This window comes from Aspergillus nomiae (assembly GCF_001204775.2).
Source record: "Aspergillus nomiae NRRL 13137 chromosome Unknown contig00046, whole genome shotgun sequence".
Lineage (NCBI taxonomy): Eukaryota > Fungi > Ascomycota > Eurotiomycetes > Eurotiales > Aspergillaceae > Aspergillus > Aspergillus nomiae.
Window position 1 is genome coordinate 19,841 of NW_015378101.1, and position 15,177 is coordinate 35,017.

General features: G+C 48.1%; 5 protein-coding genes across 5 annotated transcripts; 2 read left to right on the top strand and 3 right to left on the bottom strand.

Annotated features, from left to right (window-relative positions):
* Positions 1–276: 276 nt before the first annotated feature.
* On the bottom strand, positions 277–1,728 carry sen2 (tRNA splicing endonuclease subunit SEN2; the record flags this gene model as incomplete). The annotated part of the gene is made up of 1 exon (XM_015547991.1): positions 277–1,728. One exon carries the CDS (start codon positions 1,726–1,728, stop codon positions 277–279), a length of 1,452 nt encoding a protein of 483 aa, XP_015409649.1.
* Positions 1,729–2,416: 688 nt separating this feature from the next.
* Positions 2,417–2,852, top strand: ANOM_002735 (H/ACA ribonucleoprotein complex subunit NOP10; the record flags this gene model as incomplete). Its single annotated transcript, XM_015547992.1, has 4 exons — positions 2,417–2,458; positions 2,549–2,637; positions 2,690–2,769; positions 2,830–2,852. The coding sequence occupies 4 exons, from the start codon at positions 2,417–2,419 to the stop codon at positions 2,850–2,852; spliced, it is 234 nt and encodes a 77-aa protein (XP_015409648.1).
* A 368-nt stretch (positions 2,853–3,220) lies between these two features.
* Positions 3,221–4,539, bottom strand: ANOM_002736 (rRNA-binding endoribonuclease; the record flags this gene model as incomplete). Its single annotated transcript, XM_015547993.1, has 2 exons — positions 3,221–3,736; positions 3,796–4,539. The coding sequence occupies 2 exons, from the start codon at positions 4,537–4,539 to the stop codon at positions 3,221–3,223; spliced, it is 1,260 nt and encodes a 419-aa protein (XP_015409647.1).
* A 4,788-nt stretch (positions 4,540–9,327) lies between these two features.
* ANOM_002737 (putative integral membrane protein) lies at positions 9,328–10,851 on the top strand (the record flags this gene model as incomplete). The annotated part of the gene is made up of 5 exons (XM_015547994.1): positions 9,328–9,525; positions 9,597–9,701; positions 9,774–10,147; positions 10,203–10,270; positions 10,348–10,851. 5 exons carry the CDS (start codon positions 9,328–9,330, stop codon positions 10,758–10,760), a joined length of 1,158 nt encoding a protein of 385 aa, XP_015409646.1. The 3' UTR covers positions 10,761–10,851.
* Positions 10,852–11,220: 369 nt separating this feature from the next.
* Positions 11,221–15,124, bottom strand: ANOM_002738 (uncharacterized protein; the record flags this gene model as incomplete). Its single annotated transcript, XM_015547995.1, has 5 exons — positions 11,221–12,761; positions 13,258–13,837; positions 13,891–14,532; positions 14,590–14,672; positions 15,010–15,124. 5 exons carry the CDS (start codon positions 15,122–15,124, stop codon positions 11,221–11,223), a joined length of 2,961 nt encoding a protein of 986 aa, XP_015409642.1.
* Positions 15,125–15,177: the final 53 nt, after the last annotated feature.

Below are 15,177 nucleotides of genomic sequence, written 5' to 3' on the forward strand. Positions count from 1 at the left end.
GACCTCCAGAACCAAAGGAGCGCGAAACGCGTCGTTCACGTGACTAAGTAATATTACCGTTATCGGACTAGTTCGACTTTCACTCAGCGGATGTTTATTGGTTTTACTCTTGATGTACATGGCGGATACCGGTGTAAATTGATTTACAGAAGGTTACATAGCCGCTAGTCAGTTCCTCCGGTTACCGTTCGGACGAAGGAAGCTGGTCATTCTCAGATAGAACCGAAGAAGATAGATGAGTTGTATAATACATGGAGACAAAACGAGGATACCTCACTAGTCCCGAGTCCGGTTTGGCACCCATCGCCTGATCAACATCTCTCGTACCGTATACCGAGCAAGAAGAGCGCCGATATCCTCTGAAGAGACATTGGTTTCTCCGGACATGGGTGGTGGTACTTCCACGTAGCAGACCACCAGGCTCTTTTTCACCTGGGCTTGCACTCGGTTAACACAATGGAGCCACCACCAGCTGCGCGCCTGTTTCCTAGCACAATGAGCCTTCCTCTCCTCATTCTCAGACCAGTAAGGGTGCTCAAATGATGGTATGACCACAACTGCAAACTCTGCATGCGAGAAAACAGGCCCGCGATTGTAGAGGAGGTAGTCCACGCCGAATTTCACTCCGGAGCGCACAACCCATCCAAGGGACCGAAAGTGGTGATACACAATGTAGGATATCATGAAAGGGTCGTCCGGTTCTAAATTGGCTGAAAGATCACGAGGAGGGCAGTAAGAATGCTGACAGAACCGAGACAGTAGAGAGGGAGGAGATAGAGCGGCATTTCGTTTGCCATCGACGATCTGTAGAGCGCCAAGCCCATATACCAGAAAGAAAGCCTCCTCGTTAGACAATTGAAGGTGTTCTTCATTGTTCAGTGAAGGCTCATCCTCAATTCCGTGTTCGTCAATGGTCGAATCGGGCGCACGCACGACACTCGAATCAGAAACAAACTCCTTTGCTTGAACGACCGGAGAGAACCGCACAGCCTTACTCCCGTTGGAGGGAGAGCTATCAGGGGCGTCGGGTGTATCGGTTCTCTCCGTTTGTGCTACCGAGCGTTGTGACTCAGACAATTTGGCCTCCCTAGCCTTCCTCAGGGAAAACTTCTCTGTAGCAGGTTTACCATTAGTGACACCATCTGCGGATGGTGGCAGAGCCGACTGATCAATCGATGTGTCGCCGGCTTCCCTTGCGGCAGCTTCCGCCATAAGTCTCTGTTCGATGGCCAGCTTCTCCATCCTTGCCCTCTCTAGTTTCAACTCACGACGCTCGGTTCTCCGCTGGCGTGTAACCTCTTCACTGGTAACGCCACCGAGTAATCCTCTCCTCTTCTTCTCCCGTTCCAACCAGCTAGGCTCACTTCGACTCAGACTTCCTTTGCCAAAGAAGCCCATCTCCCACAACGCTCGGATGGCTTTGGCATCTGTAACATGAACGGATGATGTCTCGGAGTCAAAGTAAGCCGAGTAGACTTCATGGTGCGGGGGAGCAATCAAGTATGTTAAATACGAGAGCAGCACGCTGACAATGGACAGAGGGTTATGTGGTATTAGAGGAGGCAGAGGATGCACATTGACGGGAAGAGGGAAACGATGAATTTGTCTGTAGTTGGGCCTAGAGAGCCGGCCAGGACGACCTTGAGGGGCATTTTTGTTTGTGGGCTCGGACTTCGCAGAGGCAGCTGCAGCCTCGGACGCAGACATTGGATTGGATTGAGAAGCCATAACTAATGTAATAGAAAAGATAGTTGTATTGATAGTATACTACATAAGGGAAGAGTCAGCATGGAACTCTTCTTTACGAGACGATGCAAAAGATTCGACATAGGTTGTTCTCCTCAGATACCGTTGTAGTCAATTAAACCACTTCATCGACAACAGCGAAGAAATCAAAGTGCCATTGCCTAGGTTTAGGTATATTGGTGTCATCACCGGAGATCAACTGCAAGTCTTTCTTCTGACTGAAGCTGCATTTGCTTACCAGAAAAAAAAGATTTTTCTGGGTGCTCCCAGCCCTGTGACGAGGTCACGGACAGGCTGTAACCAAGAGCCGTGAGTAACTAAATACAATTGACAAGTAGCAAGAGATATCCAAACATCGTCATATTGCGACGTCACGATGGATGCTCATCATCATCCCAATTCTCTTGTTTTTGCCCTAAGGTCAAAATCTGGTGGTTTACAAGAGAGAAAAGAAAAAGTTCCGATTGGGAACCGCCTAATAAAGACCATAATGACTAAGCACATTGAGTGGCCCGTGCGCATCACGGTCCGGCGAAAAAAATTGGGTTTTGATGATTGCGGGAGGACTTCACGGACAGTGACTTTCTTTCCAGAACCTGTACTTTCTCACCAATAACCGACAAAAACAACTCTAGCAAAGTAAGTTAAAACTTTGCAAACTTCGATTGGCATGAACATCACTGACCACCGTTTCACTAGGATGCATCTTATGGTACGTTCCCACAAATGCGATACCCTTACACCACCCGGCGATAGATGACCATTGGAGTTCGGGCACGTCCACTAATACGATCTTCAATAGTACACTCTGGACGCTGAGGGAAAGCGGGTGTATACCCTCAAGAAAGTCACCCCTGAGGGAAAGGTCACCAAGAGCGCTCACCCTGCTCGGTAAGGCTTCATTCGATTGATATTGAGGATACAGTGGTTAATAATGGAAAAGCTTCTCGCCCGATGACAAGTACTCTCGTCACCGTGTGACTTTGAAGAGAAGATATGGTCTCCTCCTGACCCAGCAGAAGGGTATGAAACCCGCTCGCTCCCAAGGGTCAGCTTTGATCAACGGCTAACTTCTATTGTCAGATTTGCAAACCTCTGAGCTGTAGAGTGCGAAATCATGGGATAAACCAGGTTGTTTCATAGGTGCTGTTTGGAAATCATGTTCTTTTGGCGAATGGTGTTACGTGCGGACATCTAAATGAGAAGTTTTCGGGGGGCCTCTTTACTGCCTACCACTTGCATGAGGGATTCCAAAAAGTGTTGCTCATATTCGGTCATAATAGTCCGGCCTCTCGTATAGAGAAGATCCACTTTTATCTATACCCTTATATATGCCCTATGTGCTCTATGAACCGTCACGAATCGGTTATCATCATAACCCATGCAGCGTAGGAAAAGACCAGTAATCGTAGAACTTTTGTTTTTTTGCCAAACTCCAATCCAATATCCATGCAAAAAGGACTGCGGGAGATAATTACCGCTTCCTCGAATTCACACTCTTACCAGCGCCAACTTTGATCCGACCACCGTGCTTGTTTCTCTCTCCGGTCAGAATTCCAGGGAGGTAGTCCTCATCCATAAGATCCCGTTCCTTCCGAAGTCTTCGGCTTTCCTCAGCGGTAGCTCTGACATATTCTTTTTGGTCTTCTGCGAGGATAAGATCGGTTCCCCAGCCGCCTTTACCACCGCCTCCTTTCCACTTTCCACTAGAGCTTCCGTGGGTGGGCTTGGGAATACTGAAAACGTTTCCTCGGTTGTTCCATTGCATGTTTTTCTTCAGGTGCATCTTGAACTGCCCATTGGCATCGGTAGTGCAAGAGACACGAGTGAGGGTGTCTTTTCCGCACCGTGGGCAAAATTGCTTGTTCATGTCCTTGGTCGTGAAGAAACAAGCGTGACAGCGTTTAATGAAGGACTTAAGATGGCGAATTCTTTGTAAGGTTGTGGTCGAAAGTAGGTTCAAATTCATCTGGAGTAACACGTTTTGGCACTGAATTATAGTCAGCCACGATGTATAGGTGATATACATGGGAAACAGGATTCGCTTACCGCAAAATCAGTCGTCATCGTCGCAACTTGCATAACCTTGGGCTCCGGTGTCGCCGACGCAGAGATACCCTCGTCGCGGGCTTGTTTCTTCTTCAGATTTGAAGGGGTGATCCATTCTCCGCCGTCCGAGTCAGCGGCTTCGTCGTCCTCTTCTTGGGGCTCTTGCGGGGTTGATTGTTCGGCTGGCTTGGTTTCTTCAGCAGCGGTGGCTTCATCCTGTGACTTCTCATTCGGTTTCTCTAGAGCTGTGTTCTCCAGATCCTCCGCAATTGCATCGACTTCAGGACTTTCGGTCTTCTCCTCAGTCTGGCCAGACTCATCCGCCGTCTCGGGCTGTTTTACTTCCTCCTTAACGGGTGGCTTGCCATTCACCTGTTTCTGCCCTGGAACACTGCGCAGCCGCCAATCGCCACCGTTCCTTTCACACTCTATCTCATATGCAAGTGCCAGAACCTCAATATCGGTTCTACTCAAAACGGCCCTATCGCCAGTCTTCTTGGCGAATTCGCTCAATACACTGATACTTTTCGGGGTCGGAGTCCGTTGTTTTAAGAAAGGCAGGTACATAGTCTCAACTCTGAGTCGGGCATCGGGATCGCGAATTTCACTGACCACCGATGGGGTGATGAGCAGTTCCTCGCATTGTGCGAGAAGGGTGGATAACGGCGGGGTATTCTTCAGGATAGGGCCAGCATCGAGGACGATGGTGTGGACGGACTTGGGCGGCGACGTCGTATCCGCCATTTTGGTGATCTGATATACTAATCTTCCAGCGACGGAGAGAATAGCACGTGCGAATGAGATCTGGAGGACGTTGTGGTCAGTTGGTCTCAAACGGTGCCGCCAAAGTGGGTGAATTGGTTTGATTTCGCTGGAATTTTAGCTGGTCTGTGCGCTATCCTTATCTTAGCGCGGGTTTATCAACGGCCGACATCATTGGATCCACCAATTACAGTACAGTACGGTACCAAACAACAACAGGACTTGGTACTACTAGTAGTAGTAGTACTGCGCAGTATGAAATTTACCAAAACAATGATCCCGTACAGCTCACTGGACTACGAAGTACATGCATATCTGCTGTCCCCAGATACAGACAAAAAGGTTTCAAAAGAATTACAAATAACGAAAACTAGAGAAAGATGAACTCGTACAAATCTCTGCAGAAACATCCTCCTTCGGAGATAATGCATCATGCAAGTTTGAGACATGGATCATTTGTCACTGTACTGCCATAACTTGACATGTCACGGGGGACGCAGTCACGACTTCACGATGCGCACAACAAAAGAAAGCCCATTGCGTGAAAGCAACCTCAGGAGACTAATACTACTACTCGGTCTGGTACAGGCTCCGAGTAGCTAAACTCAGATCCAAATCTATCGGCGCAACCGTTAAGGCTCGCCTTAAGATCACCAGTTATATGAGGTAGCGTGAACCTGATGGGAGGTGATCGGCCGTCAACAAAGAAAAAGTACGAGGGGGATCTTTGTTCTGGCTGACCCTTGATCTGGACCGTTCGGTGGATCGATCGGATCATGGCTGAGCTGGTTGTTAGGTAAAATCCAGTCCATGGCTCGACGAGTATTCATGCAAACATGCAATCGATCCGTGATGACGGGGAAAAATTGACAGGTAGAAAAGAATCTCTATCCGGTTTAGATAAAGTTGCCATTGTGTATCCCCAGGACTCAAGAGGAGTTATAGATCCAACCTCGGAATGTAACTATGTATGTACGAAAGATGGCAAACACTAACTAACGTACTCGGGTCACCGGTTCGACTAGGGTTCAACTGATATGGAGGGAGGCGTTGATCCTCGTAATTGGCGTCGACTATATGTAACCTTCTCTATAGCGCGCCAGTAACAAACAATCTAGATAATGCCTCAATCTGCATGCGGAAAAGAAACTTTTTTTTAAAAAATAAAAAAAAAATTAAAAATTAAATAAATAAAAATAAAAAGAACAAAAAACTAGGCAGGACGTAGCGAGTCCAGCCGACAGGGCAACGAAAGGTTTTTTTTCTTTTTTTTTCCCCCACCTCCCTTCTCTCTCTTTCTCTTGGGAAGCAATCAACCACGTTCTCGTCCAGTGAATTGGGTATAGAAGGCTTGGCCCATCAAGTAGAGTCGGATCATGCCATACAATACATCCAGGTAATGGAATCATGAAATACAATCGCTTGCCTCGTTATTGGTAGAATTTCAGGACGAAACAGGGCCTACATCAAATCAGACCAGCACAGAACTGCTCCCCTTGGCCCTCCTGTACTGCAACAGAAGTATGTAGATACATATCTGCAATCCGGATGCCGAATGATCTAAAGGAGACAAAAGTCAATTAAAAAGCCATTTGAGGCTCTGACGATCCAGATATATGGCCTACGGGATAAGCAATCAATAGAATCCATACATTCTGCTTCGATGCAGTAAAAATCCCACAGAACGATACTGGGAGGTGACCATGAGCCGAACGGCGGAAGTGTCTCTCAATCCTTCGGCAACTGATGGTACGCATTGGAAGATCGTGCCCTTCGGTAAGTAGAGCGTAATCCGAATTGCCAGGAGGCAATACATACCGTATGGCAAGCCGTGCCTCCTGAGCTTCCATCAACCCTTTCTTCAGCATATATTGGCGTGGCTCGTGGATACCCTATGTCACCACACTTGCATGGGTTCCTACCTATGGTAGAGAAAATAGGAGAGAGGAGAGGACAAGAAAAGAAATTACCAAGGACCAACTGATAAGAAGGTCTCCAAAGTCAGGCCACAGGTGGTACTGCATCCTGCCTACTTGGTCGTACATGAATATACATCCATGTCGCTGCGCTACTAGTGCCATTGGTCATGCATGGCCTACGAAGGTACGTGGTACTTTCCGTAGCACGGAAGAAAGAATATCCCAAACAGAATAAGGAAGATAGTCATATGCAATTCGACAGCATTGAAGAAGAGTGAGCCTCCTGAAGGGTTGGAATATGTCATAAATGGGTGGTGGGTGCTATGATGCTCATGGTGAACGCGACTGGATTGGTGTTCAGGGAACCTGAAGGAGGGACGCGACACAAAAAGGAAGAGAAGAATACGATTATGTCAACGTGCAGATTCTTCAGTGGCCTGGCTAAGAATTGCTTGGTTTGACTTAGATTAATGATCCAATAATTATTAAGGGAAAAAAAAGATTAATTACAATATCACCTGCAATTGACCAGTGGATATATAAATAGCTAATCCAGGCAACCGGATGCCTCTTACAGTCTCGCACAGACTCCTGCAGATGGAATTATGTGACATATTAACTCCACTGGATTACCCAATTTCTTTATATTTCATACGACTAGGATGTGCCAAGGACCTACATGGGATTTTGTGGCTTTGTCGGTACTGTCAAGCCAATCCATATCCATTAGGGCAAACATCCCACATGTGCTACTAGAAATGGAATAATGAGAGGTACGTAATAGTATCCCAGCCATCGATGGCGCTGCTAATGGTTGTAATTGGCTGTTACTTCACTGGGAACTGTCAAAATCTCTAGTGCAGTTTTAAGCATACTAGTAATAGTCCATTATTCTCGGTGCCACGAGTAAAACCACGCTGAGGTTCTAATAAAGCAAATCTAGATCGTCAATGTCAACGTACCTCGACGTTAAGTTCAACGAGCCCAACGCTTACCTTGAAAGAGAAGAGGAGCCTCGCTTGAAGCCTCCAATCATAGGGGTCTCCAAGCGCAGTAGAGTTGACGCTATCAATTTTTGGACCTGAACTGTTGTGCCCGAAGTTGCAAGCCAAGTCTTTAGGGACGATAGTACGCAACCACGTCCATGAAAGCGAGAGATGAAAGACAGCAAACCCTACACTCGATAATTGAGAATAATTCTCATTATGAAACGATATTATTGTGAAAACTCTTCGTTTTAGTATTGTGGTGTGGGGAGAATTTGTGAGGTATCAACTCCATTGACGCACACTCCACACCCACGGGCCACCACCGTCCCCATCGTACCAACGACACGATAATCGCATGGCGACTAATTCTGACTATCCGTGCATCTGCATATGGAAGTTAAGATCCAGCTGTACGGTACTTTACACCCCCCTGCATGTGCGTTATTCAATGTGGCGATGTCACTCGCGGAAACCCGTTCCTTTCAGAAGCTACTTTAAAAGGGAATTTGACTTATCGTATTCTCCCGAACTGACCTGGCTGAGTTCCTTTCAGATGTTGTCTTTCTCACCGGGGCTTCTCAAAAAGATAAAAGTATAATAAGAACCGTAAAGCTCTCCTGGGTCCAGGGGGGAGCAGGAAAGGTTTACATGCATCCCTTGCTCGAAGACCCTACCAAGTATAGCCTCACCCTGACTGGATACTCCCTTTTCAGGGAGAGAGGGACAATGATGTCAGGAAAGGTCCTATCTCAATTAGAGCGTGTGAAGCTTAGTGAGAACTAGCCAGAAAAGAAAAGAGTAAGATTAAAAAGAAACAGAAAAAAAAACCCCCACACTGCAGTCTGCTTAATGCTTGGGGTCGGGAGGAGATTATCCCTGACAGTTCCAGATGCAGCCCCCTAGGGCATGGATCCTGTTCGTCGCCACGATCGTGTTACCTTCAGACCTGAGCGGAGCTCGCTGTATACATCACGATAGAAACTGTCATACATACACCTGTGACTGCTTTTTTGTTGGTGCGTAGGTTAGGCTCGAGTACAAAGTCCCTCTTTCTGTGCAAATCATGACTGTCACTGCATACGCACAGCGTTGAATGTTTCTGGAAGGTTTGGATACGTCGCTGATCCATTCCCCACGTCCTTTATGACTGGACCGGGTTATTTCCAGGGCTAGTTGCTCCTGTCACTGTCGATCAGTTGAACCCATAATCGGGTCGAGTCCAAAGGGCTGGAACTCGCCGCTGTCCTTATGCCGCAGGGGCCCTCCTTAGCTCCATAACCCAGGTCAAGGCTTCAAGCCATGAAAAGCAGAAAAAGAAAAAAAAAAAAGAAAAGAGAAGAAAAGAAAAAGAAAAAGAAAACTCTATCTATCGACGTGCTAATGTCAAAGGCTACGACAGTAACTTCTTCCTAATGATTAGCTTATTCGATCTCTCCCTTACTTACTTTTCTATCTCCCCTTTGTCCTCATGAGACTTTAGCCCTAGTCCCTGTCATTGCCTTAGCGTCAGACCCGCAAATCTGGAGAAGCAAATGAGACAAGGAGGATCTCCATGGACAAGATGCTTTATCTGGGACCATCCCTCATGAATCCTGACCGTTTCTGGGTTTTGCGTGACGTTTATATTTCGACCCATTCCTCAGCTAGCTGCCCTTGGGCTGTTCCCTCTTGAATGTACCACTGAGTGCTACGGCGTACATGTGGGCCATTGCGGCCTGTGCTATGGTTGAGTGACTTCGGTTGTCACACGAACTACTAACCTTCGAGATATATATTGAGATTCTAATCCTGACGGGGCTTTTATTTATTTTTTCCCCTGCAGAGGCAAAGCTGTAGGGTTTTATATTTTGTGGGTTGCTGCAATGAGTACTAGTATTCAACACATCATGCACCCGCGGGGTGACGATCAGTCATATCTTTCCTCTGGAGGCAAGAGTGGAATGGCAATCAGCATTGCATTCACCAGCCTAGCGACCATCTTCGTTTTTGCCCGAGTCTACACGCGTGCTGGCATAATGAAGCGCATGGAGTCAAACGATTATATGGTCATGCTCGCTCTGGTAAGTTATCACTGGCTAACACACACACACACACACACACAGAGTTCATCAGCACTAACGTGGCGGTCCAGACATTCTCCTATGTTTTCATGGCCTTTTATATCATAGAAGCATTGAACGGAATGGGTATGCATGGCGCTGATATCCCACCATCCATCCTCCTTAAGCAGATGAAAGTGAGTATAGAAATAATTGCAGCTTCCAGCAGCTGCAGTACACCAAGACTGACATGACTTACCTCTGTCCAGGCATTCTGGATTACTATTCCCTTCTACAATGCCGCACTGCTATGCGCCAAAGCCTCGATACTTCTGCAGTACTTCCGCGTCTTCCCTACTCGACGCATGCGTCTCATCACCTGGGTCATGTTAGCCATACTCGGCGTCTACGGATCCTGGGCAGTTCTGAGTGGCTTTCTCAATTGCATCCCCGTGGCCAAATTCTGGGACAAGACACTTGAAGGGTACTGCTTGGATGACAAAGGGCTGTGGTTCTCGAATGCCTCGATGCATATCACCACCGACCTTGTTATTCTGATCATCCCGATCCCGGCTTTAGTGAAACTAGATCTCCCCAAGAGACAGAAGATTGCATTGATCACCGTTTTTGCACTAGGCGGATTGTAAGCCCAGCTATCTTCCACCTTATCGGCAATTTATATCTAACCGCTGTCTTAGCGTATGCATCACCAGTATCTGTCGTCTGGTCGCCCTTAAAAAGATCTCCGATTCCACAGATCCAACCTGTACGTCTCCCTCCCACTGACCGGATACATGCAACCCAAAAAAAAAAGGGCATAAAGTTTCTAACGAAAAATACCAGTTGACAACGTCGGCGCCGCCTCCTGGTCCGCCATCGAATGCAACGTAGGAATCATCTGCGCCTGCCTCCCCACCCTGCGACCTCTCGTATCCCGCATCGTGCCCCATCTCTTATCGACCCTAAGCAGCCGGAACCAAAGCTACAGACGGAGCTACGGTCCCAGGCGATTCTCGCACGGACGACCCCCGACATACTGGGGCGGTGGAGCAGGGACAGGAACCGTCTCGACCACCATCACGGCGATGGATGATCTCGAGTTCGGGAGCCACTGCGCCGACTCAGAGAGGGCTCTGACACATGTCCCTCCGACAGACATTCACTGCAAGGAGAAGTTCGTGCTGAAGGAAACGAAGAGTATGGAAGATGATCCTGAAAGGGTGCAGACCGCGGTAGGATCGGCGATTTCACGATGATGGGGCTTTCGTGGAGGAGCCTGGCGAGATTGTGGGACTTGTTCTCAACGCGAGAAGGAGGCATTTTATAGAGATATCCCATTCGTTTGTGCGGTTTTTTTTTCTTCTCTCGCAGGCGTTTTGAAATCGCTTGCTCTTTTTATACTCTATTGAGTCTATTCTTGGCCGTGTGTTGCTCTATATCGTTCTTTTTGTATATATATACAACTTTACCAAATCACTAATAGATTACGGAGCAACATATAAAATATGTCTTGAATGCACGATGACTTGCGCAGAGAGTTATTCGATGTGAGTAAAACAAAAAAAAGTACATGAGTATCCGGAGACAATTGAATTGGAAACTGAACAACTCTATCAAATGTATATATAGATCTAGATATTACAGATCCCACGTCGATATTCCAGATGGTGCATAAATATCCATGGAAACTTTCCCTAAGTTTCCCATAAGAGAGCATCAGAAATCAGCGAATTCCTTGTCCACCTCCTCGAAATAGTCGAAGAAGCCCTTGAACAGCTTCACGCCCAGTCCCGGATCCAAGCTACCGGTAGTCGCACGGATACTGTGCATACTCAGTTGCGGGATCCCTACATCAATGGCCCTCATGCCAATACGAGAACTGGTCATGGGTCCAATAGTCCCGCCACTACGGGAGTCATTACGGATCTGGAAGACTTGCAAAGTCGAGCCACAACGATCAGCCACACGCTTGATGAATCCGTAGCTCACACTGTCTGTTGTCATATGACCGTTAGAGTCAGCCGAAACGGCCACACCGACGTTCAGGCGGGGAGCATGGTTCTCAAGGTAGACATTAAGGAAGTTTGGGTTGACTGCATGGATGACGTCCGAAGAAACGAAGAAGCTGTTCGCCACAGTCTGAGACAGCACATTGGGGCCGTAGTTTGGTGAAAAGGCTTCCGTGATACGCTCTATGACGCTGCTCATGAAGTTGGATCGAGCTCCCTGGCGAAGCAGGCTTCCAATTTCCTCGTCGTCAAACATACCGACCATCTTGATAGAGCTAGTTGAAGTACTATCCGGTGAGGCAAGTAGAGCCTCCTGAGCGGCATAGCAGCAGAGCTTATCGTCAATGCGACCAGCAAAAATCAGGTCCCTGTCCAGGCCACCAACCTGTGCTGGTTGACTGTCATACAGCTCCAGCTCCCAGCTGATAATCGAGCTGTAGTCTGTGATACCAAGCTCCTTGGATATGACTTTAACAAGCTTCTCGGGCTGCGTGGCTGCAAATGTACCGGGCTTGATCCCGCTATCGCGGTCCGTCTTGGACGGGGCTTGCTGCTGGAAAAGATCGGAGTTATCAACGCCAATGATAGGCACCATCTGTGTCTCTTTGTTGAAGGGGCCTTGCGAGGGTGCTCCGAAGTGAGGTGCCAGGGTTGGGATCCGGGCGATAGGCCAGTCTAGCTTGACTAATTTGGACTCGACTTTCCCGGTGTTGGAGTCCTGGACCAGGACACGGCCACCAATTGAGAGATCGCGATCCCACCATGTCTCACTCAGAGCGCCTGCGTAGGGCGCGACTCCAAGTTGGAGAAAGCCAGCCTTATTGGGCAGCTTGGATACGGGCTTCAATTTGGCGGTGAGTGCATCGATATGACCTGCAACAATGGCTATTCCATTGCCACTCTTATAGTCTCTTCCAATTGAGAATGAGATGAAAGCACTGCCATTTCGAGTGACATAGTACTTCCCACCCTTCTCTAACTTGGAGTTCCACGTCTCGCGCTCGGGAAGTCGCTTATATCCCTGGCTTTCGAGTTGCCTGGTAAAGCCGTCCACCGCATGAAAGATCGTAGGGTTTGCTGTCATGAATTCGCAATATGGTTTCGTGTAATCTTCCGGGGCGAGAGAGCCAGTCCTCGCCACTGGGCTCGCAATGGTAGCTGGGGTGGGCTCCGGAAGCTGGGCCGACAGGCGATAAGCCATGGCAGAATCACGGAGATCAAGGACACTCCTCTTGGTCATGTCGAAGGCTAGGAGTTGAAATTTCTTTAGTTTAACTGCTAGATATCTCGTCGGAATATGGTCTAAGCGAATTGGTAGCAAGGGAAAGGAGGAATCAAGGGGTATGGGAGAGAGTTCTGAAGAGGGGAGAAGGAGGAGAGAGCAGCTGAGCTGGAGCTGAATGGCGGTCACGCCTTATCGGGGACGCTGATAAACGATCCATCACTTCCTCGGTTTCAATTCAGGAACCGACCAAACCTCAGGCACCCCGATCCGCCAAGACGGCAGTTCGACGTCACACGCTCAATAAATGATGCAATTGGATGAATGTGTTCTTTCAAGGCAACAACTACTAGTACTGGTACCGAGCATTTAGTACATTGGAAATCTTTTGAGATCATGGGGAATTCAAGGCACACAGTATCAAACAGCGAGCCTTGAAAAAGCCAACGCCGAGAAACGAACCTGGTGTATCCAGCCTGCGGCGGTTGAATCAACCCTAATCATCACTTTAACTGCTCGAACCAACATACGCATTCCAGTCTACAACACCACCCGCACATTGCTCAGTAATCGCTGGGCCCGTGGTTGTCACGACCTCCCGATTACCTCGCATAATAGAGATCCTGACAGGCCCTGTCTGCCCTTTAAAGGGGAAAGATCCGTGATTGACACCAGGGACGGCGTCAAGAACAGAATGTGGACCTGATCCAATTTGGACATGGACCTCGCTCGGCTCAGTGACAAATACACTAACGAACACTTTGTCCTGAGAGAGCTCATGCGGTTTCATTTCTGGTTGACCTATGCCTGGGTTGTTCCCGGTTGTGCCGTCGGCGCTACCCGACTGCCCCGGGTTCAATCGATACCAATAGACAATCTTGTCCGCATAAGATATGGGGTACTTCTGGTGGGGGGAAGTTCTGACTGGGTTACTGTGGCAGTTCGCGATGTTCCGTCTATACCCGTCAATATAATGTGGCAGAAAGGTTCGCCATGCATCATGAGGGTGATCAGCGATGTACCGCGAGGCCCCTTCAGGCACTCCAGCCTCGTAGATGGGCCCGATGTAATGCGTCTCGCCATAGTCGTTCCAACTCAAGACCTGATAAATATAAGTCTATGGAAATCGCAGACATTAAATAAAGGTGACCATACCTGGACAAGAGGCGGTTGCAGCTCAATGACCTGTTTCCAACGATAGTGCCATAGATCATCTCCGCGCCAGAGCCAATTCTTTCCCCATTGGGGGAGATTCGTGTAGAACCATGGAGCTACGGGCATCATGTATGGCTTCCCTGAAAGAGCTTTCATCCACTCCAGATCGTTTGTCACCTTCATGTCTTCTGTACCAACCGGCCAAGCATCCCAGCTAAAGGCACCGTCGATATCATTCAGAACATTGCGTATACCAGCTGGTCCCATGCTCGTCCAGCAGGGGATGAATAAACAACCCGTAGCGGACTTGATATTCGGCCAGTCACCTGCGTTGCCCACACCTTCAAATGTGGATACCAGTGGCTTCCCTTTGTAGTAGAACTGCGCCTTTCGATTCTTATAAGAATTGATGATGGTGATAACTCGATCCGCCGGCCAAGGCCCACCGGACAAGTAGTCAAACGAGATAAACAGGGAAAAGTTTCCAATCTTTTCAGCAGCATCGTATGCTGCTTGGAGGGCTCGATCGGTGTGATGGTCTTGCGGTGCAACGTTCAATGCAAATCCATCAATGTGAGCTTTCTGCGCCTCTACAATGTCCGACTCCCACTGATCTGACGTCATATAATACGCATTGCCAATCTAGTATCCATCAGCATAGCACGACGCCCGTTTGTGAGGACTGGGCTTTTTCCTTACGATGAAGTGTGCGAAAACATTATGCGAGTCAGGCGGTGTGGGGACGGTCTGTGGTGGAGGTTGAGCAACAACGGGGGGCACTGCTAGTGAAAAGACGATGTATGGTGAGCCTCTTAGCCTTGATGTGAAACGAAACAAGGTCTAGTTTATGTTGAGATTTCCAGAAAATTTCAAATATTAACATCTGAGAAACACAAGTATTATATGCACAGCCGGGCCTTTGAGTGATGCGTGTAGTAGGAAAGACACGATTGGAAATAAAAGCATGAATATGGTACATCAAATCAAAAAGCTATAGCTTCGAGGATGCTGTAGTGTAGAATAGCATAGGAGTGCCCTATGGGCCGAGTATAGGAGAGGTTAAATTGAACTGGCCTCTCTTCTTGGAAATGATAGAAATGCAAGTGGAGATTCACCGACCTTGTGCCATTGGGGGTTGCTGGTATTGTTGGTGGTGGTGGTGATTATGATTATGGGGACGGAGTTTCTCCGGGGTATGGACATGGTCGATAATACGATCGAGATGGTGTTTCATTGTGGAACTTGACAGTGGAGCACCACGTGGCTGCGAGGAATATCGAAAGCAGA